This window comes from Phytophthora sojae (genome assembly GCF_000149755.1).
Source record: "Phytophthora sojae unplaced genomic scaffold PHYSOscaffold_3, whole genome shotgun sequence".
NCBI lineage: Eukaryota > Oomycota > Peronosporomycetes > Peronosporales > Peronosporaceae > Phytophthora > Phytophthora sojae.
The window spans coordinates 3,489,173-3,504,538 of record NW_009258117.1 but is presented as its reverse complement, the minus strand read 5'-3'; the positions used below and the strand labels follow the sequence as shown (position 1 = coordinate 3,504,538).

General features: G+C 56.8%; 3 protein-coding genes across 3 annotated transcripts; 2 read left to right on the top strand and 1 right to left on the bottom strand.

Annotated features, from left to right (window-relative positions):
- Positions 1 to 844: 844 nt before the first annotated feature.
- Positions 845 to 2,349, bottom strand: PHYSODRAFT_493952 (efflux pump 1; the record flags this gene model as incomplete). Its single annotated transcript, XM_009524778.1, has 2 exons — positions 845 to 1,138; positions 1,222 to 2,349. The coding sequence occupies 2 exons, from the start codon at positions 2,347 to 2,349 to the stop codon at positions 845 to 847; spliced, it is 1,422 nt and encodes a 473-aa protein (XP_009523073.1).
- A 512-nt stretch (positions 2,350 to 2,861) lies between these two features.
- On the top strand, positions 2,862 to 3,752 carry PHYSODRAFT_490992 (hypothetical protein; the record flags this gene model as incomplete). The annotated part of the gene is made up of 3 exons (XM_009524777.1): positions 2,862 to 3,107; positions 3,156 to 3,287; positions 3,378 to 3,752. The coding sequence occupies 3 exons, from the start codon at positions 2,862 to 2,864 to the stop codon at positions 3,750 to 3,752; spliced, it is 753 nt and encodes a 250-aa protein (XP_009523072.1).
- Positions 3,753 to 8,369: 4,617 nt separating this feature from the next.
- PHYSODRAFT_298516 (hypothetical protein) lies at positions 8,370 to 15,314 on the top strand (the record flags this gene model as incomplete). The annotated part of the gene is made up of 4 exons (XM_009524776.1): positions 8,370 to 8,450; positions 8,583 to 9,146; positions 9,258 to 15,117; positions 15,208 to 15,314. The coding sequence occupies 4 exons, from the start codon at positions 8,370 to 8,372 to the stop codon at positions 15,312 to 15,314; spliced, it is 6,612 nt and encodes a 2,203-aa protein (XP_009523071.1).
- Between the last annotated feature and the right edge of the window lie 52 nt (positions 15,315 to 15,366).

The following is a 15,366-nucleotide window of genomic DNA, read 5'->3' as shown; positions in this document are numbered from 1 at the left end:
GAGCGTACACAAGGCGGCACGAAGGGCCTTCGTGCCGCCGGCGAGGTCGATGTATCTGGACCGCCCGATGCACCTGTAGACGCCCTTCCGCAGGAGAAGCGTCGCCGAAGCGGCCGAGCCGTACTGTAGGCGAAGCTGGACCTCGCCCTCGCTGGTCCCGCCAGTTGCGGATCTGCTGCGCGGGAGCAGCATCCACTGGCTCGGAAGGAAGAGCGACGGTCTCCGCCAGGGCCAAGGTGCTGGCTGTGCATGTACACCAGCGGCGGCGCCTGCCTTCCCGCGGCGAGCGAGCGCTTGCGAACGCCTCCGTCTTTTATTTCATGGCGCGCCCGGTCTCGGCGACGGACACGTTTGTCATGCAAGCCTAGCTGGAGCGGCCCGAGCCGGTACACTCGCCGCGCGAGAATCCATCCTCGCGATCACGACGCGCGCGCAGAGTCATCACGGCCCGGCGACGACGCGGCCAGATCGAACGCGGCCAAATTGAAGCCCCTCGTTCGAATAATCGAATAAGTGCACGTTGAAGTGGTTCTCGGTGGGGCTGGAACGCCACGCTGGACCAGCACGGAACGGCTGCAGTGGGAGCCATCGCCTCAGCGCGAGTCTGGCGTGGCGCTGGTCGGCCACCCTTGGTCACCAAGCTGGTGGCCCCTTGCTTGCTCTAGCCTCCGCGGCGGCCATGCGCGTCGAGCGGCGGAAATGAAGGTAGCGAGCGGCTACATATGGCCAAGCATGCATGCAGGAGCAGCGGAAGCGAGGCCGCTTCGGCGTCGTTGTCATAACGACGTTATCTTTTAGTTTAACTACATGTACCGTGTGTGCTGCGTCTAGCCGATGCAGACCTCTACGCGAGCAGCACGTCGGTCTCCCGCGGTGACGCGAGCTCCTTCTCCTTCAGATGCGAGCGCGCGACGGCCTTGTCGGCCTCGAGCTGCCAGTTGGGACGCCCGAACGCCACCGCGAAGCCGATGGCCGACGTGACGGCGTAGCCGGCGATCATGCCGTGCCAGACGCCGAGCAGGTTCGGCTGGGCTTGGTGCACGCCAAGTACGTATGCGGTTGGTACGCCTACGAGCCACGCGCCGACGGCGAAGCCCACCATAATGGGCATCGGTCTCGCCTGCGCCTTCAGCACCGCCTAGCAGAGCAATAACGATAAGACACGTCAAGTGATGAGAAGCACAATGACAACAAACAAGGATCGGCGACACGCAGACTCACAAAGGCGTAGTAGAAGAAGGCCAGCACAAAGTACGCGAGCGCTGCGAGCGCGCAGATCTGGCTGAACGTGTCGATGACCTGCTCGCTGTCCGAGAAGAGCCGCCCGAGCTGCCGTCGCGCGCTCACGACGATCACGCCGTTGACGGTCGTGAACAGCGCGATGCAGACTCCGCACACTTGCGCCGCGAGCAGCGCCTCGGACGACTTGCCCGCGCCCAGATGCGTCGCCATGCGCGTGACGGCGGAGCTCACGATGGCGTAGAGCGGGCTCGTGGCGAAGAAGAAGAGCTCCATCATCGCGTTGTGCGTGCCGAGCTGGAGCTCGCCGATCGTGGCCGCGAAGAGCGTCATGGTAATAAGCTGCGCGTTCTCGAACAGCGTGCCGCCCGCCAGCGGCAGCCCCACCGACAGGAGGTTGCGCAGGATGCTGGCGTCCAGGAAGCTGCCGTCGCAGCGCCAGGCACAGCGGCGGTGGAACTTGCGATAGAGGTTCATGTACGCAACGTAGCCGACCAGCCGCACGAGCAGCGCCACGGCCGTGCCCAGCGGGCAGCCGACGAAGCCAAGCTCCGGCAGCCCAAAGCGGCCGTGCGTGAGGCCGACTACCAGAAAGCTGTTGAGCGCGACGGCCAGCAAGTTGAAGGCCGCGGTGGGCTGCACGATGTGCTGCGCCTGGTAGAAGCACGATAGCACCTGGAACATGCTGCGCGGCCACAGCCACAGCAACGACAAGCGGCAGTAGATGCCCGCCAGGGCTGCCACGCGGTCGGACACGCCAGCGGCAAGCAGGATAGTGCCGAGGTTCCACCAGAGCACGGCGAGCGGCACGCAGGCCACCGTGAGCAGCAGACTCGTGAGCAGCGCGTACTCGCCGAGCAGGTGGTAGTTCTTGGCCCCGAAGGCCTGCGAGCACAGCGCGTTCATGCCGGCGTTGAAGCCCTGCATGCTGACGAGGATGGACAGGTCCAGGCACATTTGCGCGTAGGCCACGGCGGCCAGCTCGTCCACGCCCAAGTGGCCCACGACGCTGAGCTCCGTGATGGAGATGGCGAAGAAGCAGTAGGTGGACAGCGCACTGGGCACGGCCAGCTCCAGCAGGCAGCGGAGTTCACGGCGCGCGGAGACCATGGTCGACGAGCAGCAGATAGCGGAGTGAGGGGACGTGAACGGCGGATACGTACGCCGCGATAGCAAAACGACGGCGCGGGCCAGTAACGGCTACAGTCTCAGCTCTTGGACGCTGGACAGACACCAACCCAAGCGGTCTGGTCCTGGAAGGCTCCGTGCGCAGTCGGTGCTTGCGCGTGGACTCTTGGATCGACGTCCGTCTGGCAGGCCGGCCAGATGGAGCACTTCAACTTCAGTGTTCGCAGACCCTATGTACTGGTTTCGCGCCACCTGTGAAAATGGCGCCAAAGCTGCTGGAGCTGCGAGGCTTCAGCGCCGACCGCGGCCGCTTCCTGCTGACCACCGCGCGCACCGACGCCCGCAGTGATGAGGACGACCAGCGCCCGCCGCCTGCAACAAGCACGCGCATACTGGAGCGCGACCTGGTGGACTTGCAGAGCTGGGACCGCTTGTTGCATCGCACCTCCCCCGCTGCTGGCCAGCGGCTACCCACCAAGCGCCTGCGCAAGCTGATGGCGGCCAGTTGGGTGCGAGGTGACCGCGCCGCGGGCTGGCGCGTCGAGCTCCAGAAGAACGTGAGCGTGTGCGAGGACTGGATCAACGCGGCGTTCGCGATGGTGCCGGCGGCGCAGCGACAGGAATTTCTGGACGACGAGCTGTACGCGGCAGCCAAGCACAAGCGGATAGCCGCGCGCGCGGAGAGCAAGCACGCGAGAGACTTGCAGCAATACTTCACGAGCGCCGAGCTGGTGGACCTGGTGGTTCAGCGAGTGCTGGCTCAGCTGCAGTCGCAGCACCAGCAGCAGCTAGCAAATGTCGTGTGGCTTGAACCGTCCTGCGGCGACGGGCGGTTCCTGACGGCGCTGCTTCGAGCAGGAGCCAAGCACGTCGTCGGCTACGAGATCGACGAGAGGCTGCACCCAGCAGCGCAGCAGAATGTTCAACGAGCAGCCGCGACTGCAGCTAGCAAAAAAGTAGCGGAAGAGCTTCGAGCGCAGGTTATTCTGGGTGACTTCCTGGCGTCAAAGAGCTCGGTGCCAGCCAATGAGTTCGTGGTGGCCATTGGCAACCCCCCGTTCGGTGCCAAAGGCGGCGACGGAAGTGACCTCGTGCACCTCTTCTTCCGACACGCAGCCTCAGAGTGGCGAGCTCGGGTCATCGCCTTCATCGTGCCGGAGAGGTGCTCCCGCCGGCCGTTCGTCGAGACCACGCTGCGGCACCTCGGCGGCCAGCTTAACAACAACAGCGATGGTGCTGACGATGGATCTGCGCATTGGGAATTGGTGATGGAGCTGCTGCTGACCGACCACCAGTTCGAGTTCGGCGAGGGCGACCAGCTCAAGCGTGTGCGCCAGCCTAGCGTACTGCAGCTTTTCATCAGCAGCCAGCAGTCCAGAAACTGATGAAATTCGGCCACAGACTCGGTCGTGTCCGAGGCTCGGACTCCGAACACGTGCTCGCCATCACTAACCGATGATACTGCTTTTCGAACATATCATTGCACCAGTACTAAGTTGTCACTCAAATACCAGTAAGCGTCATCCTCGATGCCGAGGACCTCAATTTACTCTACATGCAATTCGTTGAGGACCTTGATGTATTCGAGGTGCTTTTGGTTTCGGTAATACTAAGTATTGGGTATCTCGAGAGTTGAGGAAACCAGTCCACATTTTGAAACAATCTACCGTACTACTGCTTACAGTTATTAATATAAGTGCGTCGTATATATATTACTGGGATAGGAAGCAACGTTAAATGTAGGGATGGGCAAATGCATGCATTGATGGCATTAATGCATTGCACAAAAGCATTAATGGCATCGATGCAGTGCTATTACGGACCGAAATAGATTCTTGTTTGAAGCTAACTCTCGAACTTGTGTTCCTCACTACCGTCGTGCTCCTTCAATCACCGCACGTCGCTGTTCTACCGAAGCAGGCGCCATCTAATAAGGAGAGAAGCATCTCCATCGACAGCGCCATCAATCCACTTCGTCGGCACGCGCCATCAATCGTCGTGCAGAAGGAAGCCAAGATGCCGTCACCTGATCAGCAGCTATTTTTAGATCCCCCCAAATGCATGCATTTTTGGCTGAACCCATGCATTAATCCCATAAATGGCACAAATTGCATTAATAGCACAAATGCCACTTTTGCATTTCCCTAGTTTTAACGAGAGCAGCATTTTTAAATGCTGCTCTCGCAGACCAAATCGGATTATATCCGTGTTACATCAAGTTAAAAGATGACCCCTCTTGATCTTACTAGTGGTGAAACCGCTAAAATACAAATCTATGATTGGCTAAATGAGGCTGTATGCCGGGACGCCTTGACAAAAGGAATTCGATACATGCAAGCTAGAGTTTAGACTTCAGGCCTCTGTATTGGATACGGGCGTACTCATCAGACTTATACGCAAACTTACTTTGTTTTATAACGTTTTGTAGAAATAGGTCTGGGTTTTAGTACGGATTTGCATAGATTTGATTTGACCAAACTTTCATAGTAGCTAGGTAATACATACACATGTAACTGCAACGTGAAGTTTTTGAAACCGGGCATAACCTATTGGTCAGACGTTAGAATATTAATACTAATATTCTAACCTATTGGTCAGACGTTAGAATATTAGTATTAATATTCTAACGTCTGACCAATAGATTATGCCTGGTTTCAAAAACTTTCGATTGATAAAAAGATCGATAATGTATTGGAAATGCACATATCCTACTTAATATCCTACTTAGAGTTATACCTGTTTAGTGCAGTGCACGAAAGTCCCCCCAAATGCACTAAAGTACTTTAGTGCACGCGCTAATGTCCAGCATCAGTTGTGTGCAGGTGCGCCAAAAGTGCACTAAAGTACTTTAGTGCATTTGTGGGGACTTTCGTGTACTGCACTTAACAGGTCTACTTAGAATATTATGTAGGATATGAACATTTCCAATATATTATCAGTCGCTATATGTGGTCAAGGGCAATATGTTTCTTCTTTTGCGACCACTATCAACTGCTTGTTTTTGCACCCAATGGAAAGGACTTCGTAAATCTTTTTTGTATCTCAAACTTTTTAAAACCCCTTAAAAGGGGTTTTATTCAGCAAAAAATAACTTCATTTTTCAAATAAACTTAATTGAGGAGCGGCCACATCGCCCAGCCTCTAGCAACCCAAATGGAAAGACACTAAATAGTTAACGTTAAAGTGATAGGCACTAGAGATGAAAGACAACTACATTGGTATACGCTAACAATAGAACTTAGACATACCCGAATGTACGCCTGTTGTGCCGCTTTTAGATGCACCACTCGCAACGTGAGGATAGCATTGACCTGCCGCTCTCAAAGGGCATGATGATACTCGACGAAAACCTGCTGATAGTAGATTTCTGTACGCTAGGCAACGCCCACTGAGGTCAGTGTCTCTCCATGTCGTGTCTCACGTCGAAGTCGTTGCAGAAGTTCTGCATGTGCGCATTTGGGTCACCCGCGTCGTCTGGCATCTGCTGAAGCAGGGCAACGAACTCCATGATCGATGTCGCCTGCTGGCCCCTGGTGGGGGTCTCGATTGTCCGTCAACTAGAAGCCCCAGGTCTCCAAGCGCTCTACCACGGAGGATCTGTAGATCAGCACGTCAACTCCGGGAGCGCGGACGTCTTGCGACGTTATCTGGGCTCCATGTGCTGACTAGGCCCTCAGGTTCTTGTGCAGCTTCACCTAGAGCTTCTTGGTGTTCTTGATCAGTTTGCACCTGCGGAGGAGCACTTTGCGCATCAACACCAAGTCTGGCGCTTGCTAGGAGCTCTTGAAACCCTCCTCGAGATCGCACTCCAGCCGTGGCCGCCTGTAGCTGCTTACGGTGCTTGGCGAAGGCGCTGCGTGCTTGTCCTCTGGAAATGCCCATCGTGTCTACAATCTCTGGGAGCGATGGAGGCTTGCCGTTCCGAAGAAGGGTGTTGCGGCGACCGTACACCTCCTCTCTTGTGGTTGCGTCAGTCAACCGCTGTAAGAGGCTGGTGTGCCAGCCATGGCAAATTGAGGAATGACCCCACCACTGATCCTCAAGCAACCCAGAGAGTGGATACATGATGAAAAGATGAAGTTGAAGTGAAAGTCAACTTCACTGATTAAGGTAGCAAACAGAGATAACACGTACCCAAACATACTATTGGTGTGCGGTCCCTCGGTGCGCCGGTCGCAACGCGAGAAAGACCTTCACCTGTTGCTCACGAGCGACACGGCGGCGTTCGATGAGGGCCCGCCAATACTACCCGACGACGTCGAAGAACGGCTCCGGGTCGTAACCCTAGCTTTTGAACAGCAAGAACTCGGTCTTCTCCGAGTAGACCGTGCGGTCTCCTTGGAAAGCCGTCTGCGCCGCCGCCAGCCAGAGGGTTGGACAGATTCGTTGTGTTCGTTTTGGTGACGGAGTGGCACGAAGTCCTCCTAATCTGCTTCCAGCTAGACGTAGATGTGGGCTAGCAGGTTACCGCGATGACCCATACTTCCGTCTCGCGCGTCGACGGGGCAGGTGCTTCTTGTTCGACGGTGTGGAGGGGCATGATGATCGTGCGATCGTGGCCCGTGGTGTCGTAGCGGTACCGAAAGTCTTGCCTCCTCGAACGCGGCTCGCAGCCCGTGCGCTAGCTGAATGAGCTTCGCGAGGGACCGCGGCTGACCGCCGAGGTAGCAGCTACCTGGATGTCGACGTCATTCACGGGGAAGCCCGAGCATTTAGCTCGGACTTGAACCCGGTCAGCCGCATGCCCCAGAGTCTCCACGAAATCTCAAGTGCGAACGGACACAAAAACTCGTCATTCGGGTCATGCTCGACAGGCGATGCGCCTTTAACAAGCGGCTAAGTCTCAAATCAATCTGTTTAAAGGAGGCGTTATAAGTAGGTTATGTGAGCGCCCCGCGCATAATTCAACTTTTCCAGAATCAATGCGATCTCTCTTCGATTTGATTTGCCGTTCCACGAGCTTTAGTAGACTTTAATTAATTTTTCATGGCTTAAACCAGCAAATCGACTGTTAAAACATTTTTTTGGTAGGAATGAATTGGGTATACGATATAGTACCTTGTGTATTCTTAATACTGTAGATGCAATACCCGTGATAAAGTACGAGGGTGAAAACAACTTTGGTCATTTTAATGCTACAATTTTCATATTGAATAAATTAATAATATAGATTATACATATATTTACAAAAAATACAATTCTTAGTGTCACATTAACAGAAGTCCCAGTACTTCAATACATGTACACAGTAATGCTTAACGAAATAACTGCAGCTCAACATGTTTGTCGAATATATTAAATTCGATTTTTGAATCGGATTTAGAATTAGAGTTTTTGGTGAATTATAATACGAGATTGAATAAATCTTCCGACACATAACGATTAAAAAACCAAATATTGGGGGCTAACGTTAGGATAAGTTACACCTACTCAAACTACAAAGTACAGAAACATAGATGTAAGCATGCATTTTTGTGTTGTTTTGCAAACTGAACCTCCTTCCAAAGTGACTCTGTTTTAGTGCAAAAACGGCTGCAGTTTCAGAGCTCAAAGTGTGCTTTTCTTGCTTCAACATCAAAACAATTATCTGAATAGTTACGACGGGTACAGTTCACCCTCTCCCCGAGATGCTAGAAATACTGGTATTGTTTGTTTTAGACAAAATTTCCAAACCGGCCGCTTGCAGCACAGTCCCACCAGCGACTTGAATTGACTGAAAACGAATCCGAAGCATGAGTTAGAAGGCATCCTAGCGATTTTGTTAAACGGCCTGAATTGAATTTGGAATGGAGCCGACCGGATTTGTTTTTTGTGGAATCTAGGGGATCTGAGTATGCTATTGCACATTAATTTAGGGACGTTCCTTTTGCCCCAGGGGCACAATTACCGATTTTACAGTACCTGTCGTCAGCTGGCGCAGACAAAATGCCGACAACGGGTTACAGAGAAGGAGCATCTTCCAGCACTTCCAGCGTCAGAATCGAAACGCGAGCAGGGGCTCAATGAGTAGCCGCCAAGGCGAGTGGCAGCGCGTGCAGGACGCGCAGGGGCGCTACTTCTACGTGAACCACGCGACCCGGGAGGTACGTGCGCCGCCGTCCGGCGCTTCTTCCCGTGTCGTTCTCGTCTACGGGCGCGATCTGCAGCCTCCGGGCCACGCGCGCGACCGATTTGACCCCGACTGACCTTCTCTCTTTGTGTATCCATCTCCGTAGACGTCATGGCACCTGCCGACGGCAGACCCGCTGCCGCCCGGCTGGGAGGAGCTCATTGACGGCCAGGGCCGCGTCTACTTCGTGGACCACAACACGCGCACCACGACGTGGATGGACCCGCGCGTGGCCGCCGCGCGCCGCCGCACCAGGGGCCAGTCGGTTATGTCGGCGGCGCGGCCGGCGTCCACGGCCGTGGGAGATAGGGGCCGCTCCCCGACGTACGACGACCCGAAGCGCGCATCTCGAGGCAGCGTCGACTCGCGCTCCGATGCGCAGAGCAACGGACACTCGCGCGTGAGCGGCAAGAGCAGTGTCGGCAACCTGTCGGCTGGTTCCTTGTCGTCGTCAGGCGCGCCGGCCACGGGCGCTGACGCGACCGACGAGACCATCAGGATGAATTCGTCGGCGCTGCTGGAGCGGTACCGCGACGAGACCAATCTGGACGACACGGTGGTGATGCAGACCACCGCGTCCACGGCGCTGCCGGCCGACGCGGAGGAGTGGTTCACGGCCCACTCTGAGGACACGACCAAGCGGATGAATGATGCCAGGCTCGACGAGTTTGTAGGGAAACATGACCACGATCGTGATCATGATCATGATCACGATGACGGTCACGACAACGACACGGAGCTGGAGCAGGTAGCTGAGCTGTCGGACACGAGGGACTCGAAGGAGGAGGCGCCACCAGCCGCGGCCACGTCAAAGGAGGAAACTGCTGCTCCGTCCGTTGTGGACGCGGAGCCGGAGCTAGGGAGGAGCGGCCTCCAAAGCAAGCTGGGCTTGTCGGCCATCTCGGATGCGCGCAAGAGCAGCTTCAACACGGGAGACGTCAAGATGGTGCTGCGCCGCTACTTCGCCCCGATCTTCGTACGCGACGATGACTCGCCGGCGTGCCGACAGTGCGGCATGCGCTTCGGCACGTTCCGTCGGCGCCACCACTGCCGGCTGTGCGGCAACGTGTACTGCGCCGACTGCACGTCCAACAAGGTGAAGCTCCCGATTGAGGCGCCTTCGTACGACAAGGAGCAGCCTGTTTGCACGAGGTGCTTCCGGAATGTGCAGGCGGGCGATTTCTTCAGCATCGTGGGATTGCGCCGCAAACTTGACGACCCAACGGCTACGGTTGATGACAAGGTGGAGCAGACCATGCAACTCGCAATGACGCTGTCAGCTGGACGCCCGGAGACTGACGGAAACATGGGTCTACACCGCATTGCGCAGCTTAACGACGTCGAGGCCGCCGGAGGCGTGGCTTCGTTCTGTCAGCTGCTGAACACGGATCTGGAGCCACTGCAACAAGCCGCCCTTGAGATGCTGGCGAATCTCATTGAGCTCGAGAACAGTGCGGGCAACGAATTGCCAGCGGGCGAGGCCTTCGCGCAGTCGGGCGCGTGCGCACAACTGGTGAAGGTCATGGGGAACCGTGTGATGGAGCAGCAGCTAGGTCGCAGCGTTCGCCCGGAGGTGGAGCGCATGGCCCTTCGACTTTTCTACCATATTTGCCAGTCAACGACGTGTCAGACCGCGCTGCGCAAGGCAGGGGGAGGTACGCGCTTGCTGGAGTTTTTGTCGGTGGACTCGCCGTCCTCGCTGGAGATGCGCGTGGAGGCGGCACGCTGCCTGAAGCGGTTTGTGCAGAAGAACGTGGAGAACATCACTGAGATGACGCAGAATAAGGGCGTGGCATTGCTGTGCACGCTGCTGGGAGACTTCATCGAGCTGCGCTCCGGTAGCGCCCTTGAAGGTAGCGGCACTGAGTTCCCTCGTGATGAGTCGCATGAAGTGGCCATCGAGGCCATCCTGAGCACGATCTGTGAGTGTATTCACTTCGCGGACAATGGGGCTTCTCAAGCGCAGCGCGGCGTGCAGCAGATTCCTGCCGATAGTATTCACTCGTTCGTAACGGTGCTGCAAAATGGTGACCGCGTGAACCGCATGCTTGCGTCGCAGGTATTGATTCAGGTGTCGAAGGAGCCGTCTTTGATCACGATTCTGGCCAAGGAGAAGGAGTTCATTAAGGAGATCATGTGGATGCTGGACAGCGACGAAGACTACACTGTGGCCTCGGAGATTTTGTGCGGGCTGTGCTCAACCATGCCCAAGCAGTCACTGAGCGACACTGTTCCAGGAGAGAACACTGATGACGCGCATGAAGAGGTGCTGAAGGTCATTTACGACCTGGAGGTGTTCGATCTGGTGCTGAAGAAGCTCAACGCGTGCGTTGTTGGCGAGAAGCAACTCGTGGGCGAGATCACGTTTCAGAGGAACCTGCTTGGAATCACCATGAGCTTCAGCGCCGAGTCCGCAGCGTATGTTGACTACATTTGCTCCCGCAACTGTGTCCCCACGCTATCGGCTTTCCTGCTTTCCCGGAAGGAGCGTCTGATCCCGTTGTGCGCGCAGACTCTGATGAACCTCTGCGAGTTCAACTCGAGCATCTTTGATGAGCTGTACGATCGAAACGTGTCGGACTTTTTCCACCGACTGCTGCAGACGCCGCCCGACGAGAACCGGTTGTCGGCGCTCCGCTACTTCCGGGCTCTTGTGGACAACAAGCGCCCGTTCTCGGTCGGTATTCTGGACACTCTCTTCTTGATGGCGTCTGGACGAGATGAGGTGCTGAAGTCTGGGAGCTTGGATGTGCTCGCCCGCTTGAGTGGTGTCAAGTCCATTGCCTCTGTGCTGGAGCCATTGGAAGAACCTCCGACCCCGGAGATCGGAGAGATGGTGCAGAAACTTCAGGAGCGCGTGGTTGGAGTGGCCTACTTCCCTGTGCTGATGACGATCGCGTGCTCATCAGGCGACAGCGATCTGCGCAGCAATGCCATCAAGTGCCTTAGCTGTGCCGTCGGTGGCGGCGATGAGTTCGTTGCACGAATGCTGGACCAGGAAATGCTGCGTGCGTTCTGGACGGGCTTGCGCCGATGGATGGACGTGCCTGCTGACGACCTCACGGCCGTGGAAATGCAGCTGAACAAGGCGTTGCTGCAGCTGCTGTACCGTGTGCTGAAGATGGCGTCGTCGCGCATCGCCTCCATGGGCGAGGACCAAGTGATGAACCTTGTGACTGTCGTGACTGAGTTTATCGTATCGCAGCCCAGCCGACTGGTGATGGGGATTCGCATCATCCGTCTCTTGATCGCGCACTCTGCTTGGAAGGATTCCTTTGTGGCGCTGTATGCTGTGGAGTCGACCTCGACTGGATTGAAGTTCCTGCAGGCGTTGATGAACGGCATCGAACAATCAAGCTTGGCGGCGAAAGAGGACAGTGAGAACACCGTGTTCGATGATTCAGTTGCTGTCCTGAAGGAGCTGATTAAGGACCCCCAAGAATTCGAGCAAGACGACGAGCAGGGTGGCGTCGCGATGTCAAACGATGCGGTTGTGAATCTGATTATTAGCGCTGGAGTCCACATTTCACTGCTAGAGCTGCTGCGTGGCAATGCTGTGCGCGAGAGTCTCAGAAAGACCGAGGCATCTCTATCGGAGGCTGAGGAGAAAACCGAGGAAAGCCATGAGTACGTCGTGACCCGCGCGCTGGAGCTTCTGGACCTATTGGCACGCTCGCGTCGTATCCGGCTGCTGATTCTGGAGGCCGGTGACGCGTTGGACGCACTGGTGAACGCGTATGAAGCGACCACCGACGACTACGAAGACAGTTCGGCCGCACGACAACTTGTCGCTCAAGACATTGGACGCATTCTCATCCACTTGTCCAGTGATCCGCTGGAGTTCCGCAAGACGTTGTACGATCACCGCACAGTTTTACCTGGTGCGATTCTGAGCAACATTCTTTCCCCCGTCCCAGAAGTCGCTGAGATGGCGGAGGAGATCGTGCTCAACCTTGTCGAGTCAGACTTTGCTACTTGCCCGCTGTGGCTCGATCTGATTGAGACCGCTAACGTGCGACTTGTGTTCCGTGTGGTGGTGGGGGCGAAGCGGCCGTCAGTGAAGGTTACGGCTGCCCGCAAGTTGATTGACATTGTGTACTCGCACCCGGACATTCTTGATGACGAGGAAGATGGACTGTCGGCGGAGGAGAAGAGTACGTTGGTATCGATGTTGATCGGTTTCTTTGTGGACTTCGACCCGCGCACGTCCGTGGTGGGCGTCCTCGCTCTGACGTTGCTGCTGAAGAACGGCCAAGTTTTCGACACGGAGCAAATGGAGAAGATCGCAGTCGACGGCGCTGTGTCTCTAGTCTACTGGATGCAAAAGGGCACGGAACGGCACCAAGAAAACGCTGTTAAGATCCTGCACGACGGAGTAAAGGACCCAGCCATCCTGAAGAAGTTTTACGAGCAGCTTCAGGCCCCTTCGGTCCAGCGCGAGACCGTGTTCTTGCTCGAGCTGGGCCAGCAGCTCCTTGATGTAGACATCAAGTCGAACCCGGAGGGGCTCTTCAAGCGTTGCAAGCTCTTGCAAGGTCTGCTTGAGGTGACGGATATCGACGCGTTGCCCTCCGATTGCATGGAGATCATCGAGGAGCTGGCAGCGTATCTGCTGGAGCTGTCAGAGGAAAAGGGCAACGAGACGGAACACGCGGACGAGGAAGACGAAGACAGGAAGCTCCGGGAAGAGTTTTTGCTTGTCATTATCCGCTTCATTGCCGTTTTGATCCCCTCGGGTACGTTCCACTCCACGCTCGTGCACCAAGACGCCATCGAGAAGCTGGCATATGTGCTCAACGAGCAGAAGAAGGCAGCGCACCCGTCAGTCGAGGTCGTTGACGAATCGAGCCGTCTGCTGAGGCATCTCTGCGTGCACGAGGTGCCTCGACTCGTGGCCTGCAACGGCGTGGAGATCGTGCTGGAAACCGTGATGAACCGTGACGGTGACGACCAGGACCCAGAGCGTGTGGCCGAGATGCTGGCGACCTTCAACTCGGTCATGGAGTGCGGCCCCACCGGCAAAACCGCCCTGATGGCGACGGAGGGTTTCCTTTCAAGTCTGGCCAGAGGGTTCAAGACTGTGTGTGGCGCCCTGAATGAGGGCCAGGAGGCATTGGCGGCGAAGCTGCTGGACACTGACTCGAACGGGCAGAACACGAATCTGGAGGTTGCGTGTGGTCTCTGCCTCTTGGTCTTCCTGCTCGCCCGTGGGGGCTCCTACCGTGAGCGGGTGTTCCAGGATACTGCGCTCGTGCAGCACATCGTGGCGATGCTGGCTTGGTTCCCGTCGATCTTCTCAAGTGACGACCTCGTTACGCCCGAGCTGAAGGGCAAGTTCTCCTTGATCTTCGGGTCTGGACTGCCCTTCCTGGAGGCTGCACTTGTGTCTGCTGAAGGGTCCTCCATGCAATCCGCGGACATTGACATTTTGTTCACAAGCGCCATGGTGGTGTACACGAAGACGCTGGCGACCTTCGTGGACGGCCACGGATCGTACGACCTCTTCCTCGCTGCCTGTGAAGGACTGAAGAGTTTCTTCGACACGGATAGCGCGGTGGCGGTACTGGGTGATGCTGGACGGAAGGAGTTTGAGACGCTGCTGAGAGAGCAGGTGTTCCGCTCGCTGAAGACGACCATGTACTCGATGGAGTGTGTGGTGGCTCTGCTGGAGATCGCTGTCGCTGTGGTTCCTGCCCGGGCCGGGCAACACGAAGGCGAACCTGTGGAGGAGCCTGCTCGCAGCTCGTGGCTGGTGGCTGGAGTGCTGCACGCGCTCTTCAACTGGGAGCTGTTCGGTGACGACCTGGACGTGTCGGTACTGTTCACGTTGCTGCGGCGGTTCTGCTCGTCCTCGAAGATCCGCAACTCGCTGTACGAACATGTCGACTACGAGAAGCTGGTGGACATTTTGGTGGAGTTAGCGCAAGCTGCCAAGTGGCGGCGGTGGCGCAAGTACGCGCTGAGCATGCTGATGCTGCTCGGCGAGGACAGCGCCATGGACCACGCGCACCACGATGCAGGACCCGTGCCGATCCTCCAGGCGTCGGCCACCAGCTCGTTCCGAAGCAGCGAGATGCCCGCGTGCGCAACCCGCTGCTTCCACTGCCGTCAAGTGGTGCACGCGCCCGTGCAGGCCAATCTGTGTGTGATGCCGTGCCCGTACTGCCAGAAGGCGATCGCTGTTGCGTCTGATAACTCCTCGGCGGCGATCGACACGCTCCCGTCCGTCGTAGAGGACAACAGCTTCAGTAATGGAGCTGCGTCCAAGGGCTCCACTTCGTCCGCTGGGGGCCAGGACTTCGTCTGCGTCAACTGCAGCAAGACGATCGAGCTGCCGGACAGCCTCAGTCCGTCCGAGATCGTGTGCCCCCACTGTCTGCAGCTGGCGGCCGTGAAGACGACGAGTCAGTCGGTGATGCCAGCGTTCAGCAGCGACAAGAAGAGGTCGTCGTCGTCCTCGGTGCGCTCGGTCGAGTCGGGGGCCAGTCTGCCCAAGGACCCGTCCCTGTCGGGCATCGACGTGCGGGACACCAAGGTCGTGAGCTGCGGCCACTGCGCCAAGCACCTGATCGTCAAGAACGGCGCGTCGGCCGTCAAGTGCCCGTCGTGCCACGGAGTTTCCAAGCTGTCCACGACGACGAGTGAGTTGTGGCGAACCTGTGTTGTGGTGGTGAGTGCGTCGTCTTCTAACTGTATCTGTGGTTTTGTGTGTGCGTGTGTGTGTTGTGCAGCCCAAGAGATGATGCGTTGCAAGAACTGCAACACGCTGCTGAGCCTGCCCGCGGGCGCCAGGGCGTACAAGTGTATGAAGTGCCTGCAGACCACGCGCCTATCGTAGCGGATGGATGGTTGGATGGGCTCAAGAGAATTCGTCTAGGTGAGGAAATACC